General features: G+C 36.1%; 3 protein-coding genes across 5 annotated transcripts; 2 read left to right on the plus strand and 1 right to left on the minus strand.

Annotated features, from left to right (window-relative positions):
* The first annotated feature begins 45 nt into the window (after positions 1–45).
* Positions 46–6,545, plus strand: LOC105782891 (intermediate cleaving peptidase 55, mitochondrial). Of its 3 annotated transcripts, XM_052626981.1 has the most exons (15): positions 46–348; positions 917–991; positions 1,082–1,104; positions 1,226–1,489; positions 1,775–1,867; positions 2,000–2,206; positions 2,484–2,587; positions 2,733–2,799; positions 2,922–3,029; positions 3,308–3,400; positions 4,021–4,111; positions 4,255–4,325; positions 4,575–4,630; positions 5,228–5,288; positions 5,767–6,545. In XM_052626981.1, exons 4-15 carry the CDS (start codon positions 1,229–1,231, stop codon positions 5,860–5,862), a joined length of 1,308 nt encoding a protein of 435 aa, XP_052482941.1. In that variant the 5' UTR covers positions 46–348; positions 917–991; positions 1,082–1,104; positions 1,226–1,228; the 3' UTR covers positions 5,863–6,545. The 3 variants fall into 3 exon arrangements, with proteins under 3 accessions (XP_052482941.1, XP_052482940.1, XP_012463420.1); XM_052626980.1 differs by having other exon boundaries at positions 1,082–1,489; XM_012607966.2 differs by lacking the exon at positions 1,082–1,104.
* A 497-nt stretch (positions 6,546–7,042) lies between these two features.
* LOC105782892 (uncharacterized) lies at positions 7,043–7,762 on the plus strand. The gene has a single exon (XM_012607968.2). It carries the CDS (start codon positions 7,138–7,140, stop codon positions 7,588–7,590), a length of 453 nt encoding a protein of 150 aa, XP_012463422.1. The 5' UTR covers positions 7,043–7,137; the 3' UTR covers positions 7,591–7,762.
* A 115-nt stretch (positions 7,763–7,877) lies between these two features.
* On the minus strand, positions 7,878–10,982 carry LOC105782890 (alkaline/neutral invertase A, mitochondrial). Its single transcript, XM_012607962.2, has 6 exons — positions 10,338–10,982; positions 9,593–9,752; positions 9,306–9,517; positions 8,735–9,228; positions 8,597–8,645; positions 7,878–8,502 (listed from the first exon to the last, which is right to left on the minus strand). Exons 1-6 carry the CDS (start codon positions 10,980–10,982, stop codon positions 8,176–8,178), a joined length of 1,887 nt encoding a protein of 628 aa, XP_012463416.1. The 3' UTR covers positions 7,878–8,175.
* Positions 10,983–12,371: the final 1,389 nt, after the last annotated feature.

Genomic DNA, 12,371 nt, shown 5'->3' on the forward strand with positions numbered 1-12,371 from the left:
TTTAATAATATTTTAACAAAATTTAATCGATGAAACTAGCTGGTGACAACCACAGGTTGGATTTAAAAAATATAGATGATGAACCTCCTAAACCCTAAACTAGTCCGGGAACGGTGTTAGTAAGTGTGGGGGATTGGGAATGCTTTTAAAGTACTAAACCCTAAACTGAAACTAACTTTTGATTCCCAAAACCTCCAACACAAACTCTTTGAACCAATTATCTATAGTCTGAACTCTGAACTACACTGGAAGCAAAGCATAGCTGTTAACCCAGCTGAGGAAGCAAACAGGAAAGGAACAATGAAGATTTTGAGTAGGAAACTGCTGCACCAATTATCCTTCAAACAAGTATCTTTCTTTTTCCTCCTCTACCAACTAACTCATGGTTTATGCTTATTGGAAGGAATTGTCAAGTGGGTACTTTTCAAATGCTTGGTGCTCAAAATTTTTGCTTCAATTAAACATCTTTCTATTATCTTCCTTCTTTTGGGACATTAGTATATGATTGCTAATTGAATTTTCAAGTTGGTTGTGAATTTTGAGGACTTTGCTTTACGATCTTCGCATCTTAACGATGCTTATGTTTATTAAATTTGCTTTTATTTATTTATTTTCATTATTATTTACAACGTTTTGATTTATGAACGGGTTATTATACTTCCACGTTCTATCTACATGACAAGTTTTCTAGCACGAAGATTTTACTATCTTTTCCTCCTGGTTCTTTTTCTTTGAATGGAGACCGACGGGTACTACCTTCATTTATTCAATTCGTACTATCACGTGTTTAATCAGAGATGTAGAGTACTTATTAATTGTTGCTGGAAAACTATGACTGATTCTTTTTTGTTGTTTCTCAATATAAGAGTGATTGTTCTACGACTGTTAATATCATTTTGAAAAACTTACTTGATAGGCTATCCGTCGCTGTACATATTCTACTGGGAAAGTCTCAGATTTTGGACAACCTACTTCAGCATCTCATCCTCAGGTGTGCTTCTTAACATGTCCTCATCACTCTGATGTTAGAAAACATGGTAGAGATTTGAGAATTCTGATGATTTTGCTTTTGTATGATTAGTCTGCAAATAATACAAGGCTTTGGTGGGTAAAATGGCAATTTCATGCTGTCAGCTTCTTGGACAAAGAGAAGAAGGTTTTAAGAATGCATTAAGTTTAGTTTGGTACTTGTTCTAAGGCATTTTACTTCATGTTTACCTCTCAGTTAATGAAGGAAGGGGAGATTACACCTGGTATAGCTACCAAAGAATACATCTCTAGACGGAAAAGATTGTTGGAACTTCTTCCTGAAAATAGCTTGGCCATCATTGCTGCTGCCCCTGTAAAGATGATGACTGATGTTGTGCCTTATACATTTCGACAAGATGCTGATTACTTGTATCTTACTGGTTGCCAACAACCTGGTGGGGTGGCAGTATTTGGTCATGAGTGTGGTTTATGCATGTTCATGCCAGAACCAAAACCTCATGTATGTTGATGTTGTATAACTGGATATTTTGATACTAAATGCTTTTGTTGTCTAATTTTGCAGTAAGAAGGCTTTAGTTTTTTCTTTTCATTTTTAATTATAAGATGGATGGTTCATTTGGACTTTTCCATTGGGCATGGAGTAGGTTGACTTGAAAACATCAAGATATTTCTAATTCTTTAGTTTTTCAGTGAGGCTGAAATGATCTAGTTTCTTCTTGTTCTTTTGTTATGCATGACATGTTTTAAGTTCATTCAAAATTTTATGAAGTTATGGTTTATGTAGGATGTTGTTTGGCAAGGACTAATAGCAGGAGTTGATGCAGCACTAGAGATGTTCAAAGCTGAAGAAGCTTATCCAGTGAGCAAATTAGATAAGGTGATATGATAATCCGTTGTAGATATGATAGTTCCAATGTCTTGCTTTATCATATATGATATGATAAGGAAAGTAACTTCTTTGTTTTTCCTTTTATTTCTTTCTTGATGCTTTTAAAATAATGCCTGGCAGATCCTTCCAAATATGATAAAAAGATCTTCCAAATTGTTCCACAACAAGCTGACGGCTACACCGACCTACACAGATTTGGAAACCTTTCAAAATGCAGCTCATGTTGGGAAAGTGAGTGACCTTTCTATTTTCACCCATGAGCTACGATGGGTAAAGTCTCCTTCTGAACTTAAGTTAATGAAAGAATCTGCAGCAATTGCTTGTCAGGTACTTTCTTGTCTAACCCTGTTGTTCCCACTTGGCCTGAATTTTGTATAATGTGATGCATGTCTGATGCATGTCTAGTTTACATTACTTGGTTTCAGCTATCAAGCTTTTTTAGGTTAGAAATATCCTAGTATCAGGTGGTAAATCAACATTATTTTATGGTATTACTGAGATTGCACTTAAAATAGATGCCCTTCTGTTATGGAATATTTTGTGTCTGGAGAAGGTAATTACCTGTCTGGTATTCATATTTAACATATATCTTGCTCTTGGACAGGCGCTTTTGCAGACAATGTTGCATTCCAAAACATATCCTCATGAGGGCATGCTATCAGCTAAGGTTGAATATGAATGCAGAATGAGAGGTGCTCAGAGAATGGCGTAAGCTTTTGCCTTTGTAAAAGACTTGAAAGCATGCCTTTTTTTAATGCCAAATATGTTTGGTATAGCAACAAATATCATTAGTATCATTGTGAACTTATCTACCAAATAGTTTTAACTCATTACTCTCATTGTCCTTCACCAGATTTAACCCTGTGGTTGGTGGTGGGCCTAATGCTAGTGTTATACATTATTCTCGAAATGATCAGAAAGTAAGTTTAATTATTGTGAGATGTTATTTGGTTTTTAAATCACCAACCAAGTGCAAATAAGATTTTATGTGTGTTTGTGAGGATGATCAATTTTAAGATTTGACTTGTTGTTTGTCTTTTAGATCAAAGATGGGGATCTTGTTTTGATGGACGTTGGATGTGAGCTGCATGGTTATTGCAGTGATCTTACTCGTACATGGTCGCCCTGTGGAAGCTTTTCTTCTATACAAGTATGCTTTTGTATGATCGATTTGTTTCACTTGAATTTGTATCCTTTGCATACAGAAAGCTAGTATTGAAACTGTTCTCTGGAGATATTTTCTTTTTAATTGGTCTGATGGGTTTGAAATGTGCAACATGTCTTTATCTATTAGATACTATTTATTAATGTCTTATGGATGATTCTCTAAGTAATTCTGGGATGAATACATGCACATTGAACTTTCTTATTTTACTTGCCATATGACCCGAGCAGAGAGGCTTATAGTTATGGATTTCAATTTTTCAGGGGGAGCTTTATGATCTCATACTACAAACAAACAAGGAATGTATAAGGCTTTGCAGACCTGGTGCTAGCATCCGTCAAATACACAACTATTCGGTATAGTTTAAGAACTCAAAATCATAGTTTTTCAAATGCCCTTGCATTTTACTTTTTTCATTATCCATCTGTCATTTTTTGGGTGCTGATGTTTCTCCACAAGAAGGGATAATATACTGGTTCTTTCATAAATGATGAGCAATCTACCTCCCAAAGTTTAGAAAGAAATTTTCATTTCTTACGAGCACATCTTAACTATACATGCAATTTAAAATAAAATAATCAATTTATAAAAGGAATTTAGTATGCACATACACCCATGTAGCTAGTTTTCATCCTTATAATTGTTAGGTTTCTTGTTAGGTAATTTGTTAAAGTTCACGATAGCTATAATCTATTCTGAATAAGAACAAGTCACATATTTACCTTATGGTACTTTATCCCTATTGTTTCCAATTTTTTCTTTTTTAAGCTTTCAACTAAAAAGTAACAATTATTACTTCTTTAATATTCATGGTGTATACTTCAGATGAGCCATTGATCTTATTAATTGCTTGTTTGTTTGATCTTACCAGTTTTCATTTTCTTGTGGAAATATCTACCTGAAAGTTGCTTGAATTGTAAGCTGTATTGGGCTGTAATGGAATGTTTTGATCATGTGAAGTTGTGTGCTTTAATAGGTTGAATTGCTATGCAAAGGACTGAAGGAAATTGGGATTCTGAAAAGGGATGCATTTAGATTGTATCACCAATTGAACCCAACTTCTATAGGTTAGACTAAGCTTCCATTGGCAAGCGTTTTACTAAACCTTACCTTGTTATGACATATAAGATTTCTATATTAATTATCGTTTGTATTGGTTTTAGAAATTGTGACTCAAATAATTATTATGCCTGATAAATTTTATGTCCAGGTCACTATCTAGGAATGGATGTCCATGATTGTTCCATGATCAGCTATGACCGTCCTTTGAAGCCAGGAGTAGTAAGTTAACTCTTTCAGTGAAACCCTTTTCGATGTTTTCAACCAACTTCAAATTTTGCACTAGCTGGGAGTAGCAAGTTTTAGATATTAAAGTTTTCTATTCTTACATGCTATATGCTGGAATATCATTTTTTGCACTTTCAATAAATGATACAGTATGCAATAGGAGTAATTGTTTCCTTGGTGTTTGCATTGGTAATATCGGTATTATCTTCTAGAATGTTGATGTGAATTTACTGTCGATTGCAGGTTATAACCATTGAGCCTGGAATCTATGTCCCATCTAGTTTTGATGGTCCGGAGAGGTATTTATGGAATACCTAAATAAAATTACATTTTTAAATTCAAAACCTAACCTGAAGCTTCCTACCAACCATGCCTTTGATGTCACTTGCTATGCTTAATTATATGATTATGGCAACTCATAGTGTGAAAAATCACTCATGAAAAATTCTATTACGGTGCACTACCTGATTAATGATAATTTCTTTTGACATATACCTCTTATGTGGTGGTTATGTCATTGGTTGAACTGCCATAAGCAAGATGAATCTACGGCTTTTTGAGTGCATATACTTAATGTGGTTTTTGTTGACTGTCTTATGAATCTAACACTTCACATTTGACTGAGATGTCAGTAGATGATAAACATTTCGTTACTTTGTTTAAGAAGCTTTCATTTACAACTTGGAAAGAATAAGATTTGGGTTTTATATATTTTTATGAATTTTTTCTACCAGAATAAAATATACTTGTATATACAAGGACATCTGATTGGAAATGTCCGTGTCTTTGCACTCAAAGTCATTGTCATGGTAAAGAGTCCTTACTAAGATTGTCCTACGTAGAGTAAAAGGATCAGACACATTTGGTGAAAGTTGCTTAATGAGGACGTATTGCAGGTACCAAGGCACAGGCATAAGGATTGAGGATGAAGTTTTGATTACAGAGACCGGTTGTGAGGTAAAAACTCATGTATCAATACTATATAAAATGTGGTGGTTTTACCTATCGTGGGACTTTCTGCTGATAATAATCACTCAAAGATGATTATTGTTAGTTTTGCCATTTCATTCTTAAGGGTAACTTTGTCTTTGATGTGACTTGTTGCTGATATTAATCACTCGAAGATGGCTTTCAATACAAATTTTTTTGGTTCTTAAGGATTTCTTCCTATTTGATGCTTACATATTCAGTAAAACATTATACATAAGCCAATTTAAAGTGGTTGGAGAAAAAAGAGCAGAATCTTATCTAATGAAAGCTTAATCTTTCAAGCTTCCCAAGGGAAGGGGGGGAGGGGGATTTTACCAGAGGTTAATATCGATATGAAGTTTTTTTTTTCTCATGGTTAGCCTAGTTATAACTAAAGTGTCACAATCATTATTACGTTAGTAGCTTGTATTCAGTAATCCTTCTGATTGTTTGAAATTTGAAACAGGTCCTCACTGGATCAATGCCGAAAGAGATCAAACACATTGAATCCTTGCTAAACAATTACAGTTATACGAAGGGTATGGAGGCCGCAACAGTATAAAAGCTGCAATCAGTTGATGCGTCCTTGAAAATTGTTGGGCACAGATCACCACCTGTCAGAAAAGGAGATTTCTAAGCCTGTGTCTATTTTGAACCCGAGACACGATATCCTTTTGCATATTATTCCAGTTTTCCTGCAGAACTGGCCGGTCATGCGTGCATCTATTTATACCCAAACTCGTCAATGAGAGTGCTCCATGTTCTCCATTTTGTGCTCAATATTTCCAGTAAACAAGGGCTATCAGCCAATTCTTTTCACCTTTGATCTGCAATTTTGTCAACATCTACTAATTGTTTTATATCGACAGTCCATGAAATTACCTGTATTCATGGGAAATAGATCCCTCTTTTGAATAATACTAGCTTTCAAAGGTTAAGCTCTCCATTTACTTAGCATAGTTCAGGCTCTGGGTGAGGAAAATGGTGACACTACTACAAAGTTGTCTTACTGTGATCATCAATGACCTGCTTGTACAAAGCTAAGACACAACTTTCCCAGTGGCAGAGCAAAATATTAGGGATTGCTGCTTCCACCATTTGAGTAAATTCTTTGTATGATAATGTTTTTCACCTGACGCTGTAATTTAGGATGGTGAAATGATGATAGAAGGACGTACAGGCTGATCATGTCATTTTCAATTTTCTTTGTTTTAATATCAGCAAACGAAGTGGTTAAAATGTGTATTAGCAGTGAGTTTTCTGAATGGGGTAAATGTTTGTTCTTTAGGAGCTCCCACAAGTTTTTATGGTTCATGTTTATGACACGATATGTTACTTAAAAAACTGGAATCCCCCATCCCACGTAATTCACACTTGGCGTATTCCCTTGACAAATATCCTTTTTTATCCTCCTAATTTCTGCAGCAAGTTTCCAACTGTATCTTATTTTTTCATTAATACCTAAGAAAGCTACTAGCTACGCAGAATCTAATGCCTCTTTCTGTTCACCTAAATTACTCTCGGCTGTACCAGTTAGTTCACCTAAGCACTGCCTGCTAAACCAGCAATAAGCAGCAGTCTGCCAGAATGGACCAGCCATTATTTATGGCTTTACCCCAAAGCCCAGCCTAAATTTGAACAGGTCATTTTGGAGGCCATGCATGCGTGCCACTTGCCGTAATGGCATTATCGAAATATTCTCCTACCACAAGGGTGGATAAATAGCTTGACAACTATATCAACGCCCATCGTCTTTTGCCCTTTACGCAGCCATTAAGCATCTTCTCTAACAAGACAAGTTTACACCAGTTTCAGGTTACAGAGAGGAGGAAAAAAGATGTCTTTGGTGACAGAAGAGATCAAAGCCAGTGCTTCAGAAGTATACCGTGGAGATGAGATCTGTCAAGTGAAATCCAAGTCTTTGCTGGAGGAGATGGGCATGCCCAGAGGGCTTTTGCCTTTGAAAGACATTGAAGAATGTGGATATGTGAAGGAGACAGGGTTCGTGTGGCTTAAACAGAAGAAGAGCATAACCCACAAGTTTGAAAAGATTGGGAAGCCTGTTTCCTATGCAACTGAAGTCACTGCAGTGATTGAGAAAAACAGGATAAAGAAGCTGAATGGGGTTAAGAGCAAGGAGCTTTTGATTTGGGTCACACTGAGTGATATCTATGTTGATGATCCAGCCACTGGCAAAATCACTTTCAAGACCCCTGCTGGGCTGTCCAGATCTTACCCTGTATCTGCTTTTGAGATTGAAGGTGAGGAATCATCCAAGGAGAAGAACTAAGACAAGGTGTCTTAATTTCCATTAGGAGAAGAACCCTTCATATCTGGGTTAATTTAATATTCATGGTTTTGGATTGCTTTCATTTCCTGTTGAGTGTCTTTAACTAATAGCATTACTTCTAGTAATCAATCAATATATAATAATTAAAAGAAAAAGGTGTTTGCAGTTTCAATCTCGGGAAACTTGTTGCATTGCATGTTAGTACTACAGCATATTCATTGTTGCTTCAACCTATTGGCCAAATCATTTTTAACTTAAAAATATGCTATTGTCTTGTTTGCCTATGTTTATTCTTTCTTTACTTTTTCATTTTTCATTTATTCTTTATCGGTCAAAGAGAATATATATATAAAAAAAAGGCATTGGGGTCAAAGAGAATATAATATAAATATATATTATATTATATTGTTCTCGTTTGATCCTATTCCCACTTTCAATACCAATCAACTTGGAATACTGATTGGAAAAATTACATATTTGTATGACGAACTTCCAAGATGAATGTTGCTTATAGGTCTCTTAAATTACTCTACTCTAAACTCGTGGCTGTACAGAAACCAATGGTGTTCAGTTAAAAATATTATATTACACAAGTATCTGAGATTTAGCAACATCACGACTACATATTTTGCGGCCACCTTTAGTAAGAGCACAAACACAATTCTCAAGAAGCTCGTTGTCCTCCTCCCAGAATAACAAGGAAGCCATGTCTGGTTTCTCCAACATCATTCTAGAGGTCAAAAAACCAGCAATAGCCCATGTTTGATAAAGTCGAGATTGTTTTCCAACAAACTTCCCACTTGGGGTGTCATAATATTCAGGCCAACGGTCAACTGAAAGCTTCTTCTCTGCCAAACCAACTGCTTTCTGTGCTAGTTCTATTCTGCCCATCTTGATGCATGCCAATGTAAACTAACGCAGTAATATAAAGATTTAGAGCCTGCCACTATAATTCAAGTCTTCAAACAAAGCCTATCATACAACAAAACTAGATAATTAAGTTTACCTGCCAAAGAAGTGCTGGCCATGATCCACCGTTGTGAAAGGACCATGGTCTGCACAAGTCCATTAAGCACACTAGTGTCAGTAGGTATACATGCATGCATATATAGAGACTGGTTATAAAGGTAGACAAGGTACTGACGTGTTCTTTGGGTCACTGCCAGTAACTATGCGCCACTCCTCGTTCTCTAATGCAGGATAGCATATCTTGAGAGGCATATGTCCTACGATATCATCCCATTTAGCTTCGATTAATTTGAGAATAGCTTCGTTCTGTTTTGGAGTGGCCAGTGATGAAATAAGGGACCAGAGGTTACCAAGCGTGAAGAACCTAAAATCCATGTGAGCTGGCTGTAGATTGCCAATTAGATACCCACCATCTTCAGGTATCCAATCTATAAGCCATGAAGGAATTTGTTCAGGATAAATATTGAACTTGTTGGTAGCATCCATGGAGTACTCTTCTGTTTTATATCGGTATATCTCATTGATTTTTCTCAGGTCCACCCAATAGTATTCTCTAATGTGAAATGATAGTGCACTGAGTCTATTGTTGATGGCTGTCATCAAATTCTTGGAACATCCAATTACTGTCAGCATCTCACGAGAGCATCGCAGAGCAGCATAAGTCAAAGCCTGTAGATCAAACATGAGGCAACAAAACATAACAAGGTCAAACAGAGAGTTTAAAAACTAGAAATAAGTGAACCCACTTGGATCTCAAGGGGATGACCGTGAACACCCATCTTTCTGTCAATCATGCAGGATCCATCAGTGACTAACAGAGATGGAAACATATCAAATCCATCAGCTAAACACAAGTTGAGGATCATTTTAATCCCTGCTTGAAAATCCTCTCTCTCTTGCAATGTATAGTCGCCACTGATCTTCCCATATGCCCTCAACAATATAATCCACCACAGTCCTATCAGCAGCATCACCTCAATCAACTTAAAAGCCACTTTTAGTTAACGGAAAACAAAGTAGCAAATAAACTAACCGGAGTCCACTGGTGCAACACGGCCAATAGCTGATCCACCAAAATCTGGATCTATCACTTCCTCAAACTTATTGTCACCAAGAGGTACAGTTCTAACCTTGAAACTTACCGGCATCAAGCCCTGTCCGGGACTATAGCAGTCGACAGTTTTCTCCGTACTCTACATTGAACATCAAGTTTCAAATGGATAATTATGCAAGCTTGATCAGCAAAAAATAGTAAACCACATATCCATGTGTGTGGATGTGTCTCAAGCCTCTAGCATGTGCAAAAGAGGCATTTACATAACTAACAAATTCTCAAAGTTCTACAGTGATCAAAAGGAATCTGAAAGGCACAATGTACCAACTTTATGTGTGGTAATATAGCCAGGGTAACTCTCTGCTTTGTTTGGACCTAATCCCCTCTCTAGGCAATCTTAAAGGTGCACTCTCACGTATGGACTTGGTGCATTCAGGATTTTACTCTTGAAGTGTTTCCCCCAAAAATTGAACCTGGATTAACCTTAAATAAACATAAAAAGAATACCAAACTATCATCAGTTTTTAATATGTGATTGATGGGTTGATATCCTTTCATATCTGTACAGTCTGTCTATGAATTACAAATGACATACTTGTGTGACATATAAATGGTGATTAAACATATATTCAATGGAATTGACCAGAACAAAAAAAAAAAAAGGAAATGCACAACTAATGCTGCTAGAACATTATTATCCAAGATGACAAATAAGCCTAGGTACCTGCAACTGCAAAGTATGGAGGAGAAAATTCTTGACAATCTCTCCTTCACCTCTAAGCAAGAAAGCCAAAGCCGAAGGCACGAAATCGCGAATGAAAACTTGGTCATAGTTCAAAGGATGCTTATCACCTGGATCATTTGAAGCCACGGTACCAATGGGGAATCCACAATACGTCACTACTGTATCTCTCAACAAACTCCATGCCTCCTTGTCAATTTCGCTCTCATGTGATGCTCTACTGTTTCCATATTCAGCGCCAGGAACTTCTCCTCCAACAATGTTCTCGTCGTTGCAGTTTTCCACACAAAGTCTCTCGGGATTCTTGTCGGTTTCAACCGCACTAGCTTCTACAGGGACACCATAAGGCCTTGAAACCGTATTGTGTAGGCCAAAACTTGAACTTGGTAAGCAATTCAACTTCTGTGTATTGTAGATAACGCCTTGAAAGGCTAAGAATGGAGAAGGGTACGCGTGGAATTGAGAGTTTTGATTGAAACTGAAAGAAGCTTTGCTCTTGCAAGTAAGCTTTTGATCACAAGGGGTATTATACGAATGTCTGAACCCCACAACTGATGCGTTCCTGAGGGTTAGGACCCTTGAAGGAAGCTTCATTGTGGAATTGCAGAGGGAGCTGAGGTTGTTCATATCGACAGCTGAAACTTTAACAAAGATATGGAGATACAGAAGAGTGAAGCATGAATATTTTTTATGTATTGTTCTTGTGTTTTGAGAGTTGAATAAGAAATGGGTTGATAGTTTGTGGAGGAAAAAGAGTTTTGAGAGAGAGAGATTTATGCGGTTCCTTGAGGAGGGGAAAAGAGAAGGCTGGGAACATGAATCATGAAATGTAATGCATGAATACGTTAGAAGGAAAGAGATTTATATATATAGTATCATTGTAATGCTAATAGTAGGCTAATTTTCTTTCTTCTTTCTCCTTCATAACAAAAATGTCTTTTTGGATAATTTCTAACAAAAGTTTACTATTTTTTTGCGGTGAGTGAAAAAAGATTTGATTTTATTTAGATTTCTAATAATGTAAGATTACAAAAGTTGTAGGAATAGATACAATCCAATTAACTGGAGAATGATAATTCACAAACTTTTTAGCCATTCACTGTGTAGCTTAGTTCCCTTTTCTGAAAACGTTATTAAACTTCACCTTATGATACTTTGCATTGAGTGCATACATCAACTCCAAATTGTGAGATCTAATGATAGTCGATTCCCAGTATTTTTTTTATGATAATTAATATATTTCTAATCTTAAATTAGTTTTAATGATACTCAAATCTATATTTTTGTCCAAATTTACCCACTTTTCGAGCGAACCTTCAGGCCAGGCTAAATTTCTCGACCCATGATGAGGTCTATATCAAACCCTAAACCCTAATAAGTAACTTTTCTCTCAAGACTTTAGAACTTTTCTTTGAAAGCCGCGAATAGAACACATAGCAAAGAAGGTGAATTGACATTCGAAAAACATATATACAATTGGGTGAAAACCAAATCTTTGTTGGTGTTTTTATCGTGTAATTGATGTCTATCAATTGTGAAATATCATAAAAATTGTTAATTTCCCTTGTTTAATGTGGTTGCAGTAAGTTGAATAAACATGAATTCTGTTAGCTGTTATATCTTGTGCCTCCTTTGTCAAACTGTATATATGCAAATTAAGTATGTGTTTGAGAACTATATCCTTTAAGTGTCTTATGCTGCCTTGTGTATTGAAGAATCAATTAATCTTTATGTAGAAACATTGATGGACCGGATAAGTGAACTGCCTGAAGAATTGTGTGTGTATATTTTATCTTGGCTATCTGTTGGGGTTATCAACAACAAAAGACAAAGACCAAAGAAAAAATGAGAAACTGAAAAAACAAGAAGAAGCTGGAAATGTTTTTCATCATCCTTTCCAAAAGGAATTGTTACCTTTAAGTTACAAACTTTACCAAATACATAACAACTCCCACTAACAACATGGAAACTTATAAAACATTTCTTGTACACTTAAACATTCTGACTTATCAGCCA

Source organism: Gossypium raimondii, chromosome 13 (genome assembly GCF_025698545.1).
Source record: "Gossypium raimondii isolate GPD5lz chromosome 13, ASM2569854v1, whole genome shotgun sequence".
NCBI classification, from domain to species: Eukaryota; Viridiplantae; Streptophyta; class Magnoliopsida; order Malvales; family Malvaceae; genus Gossypium; species Gossypium raimondii.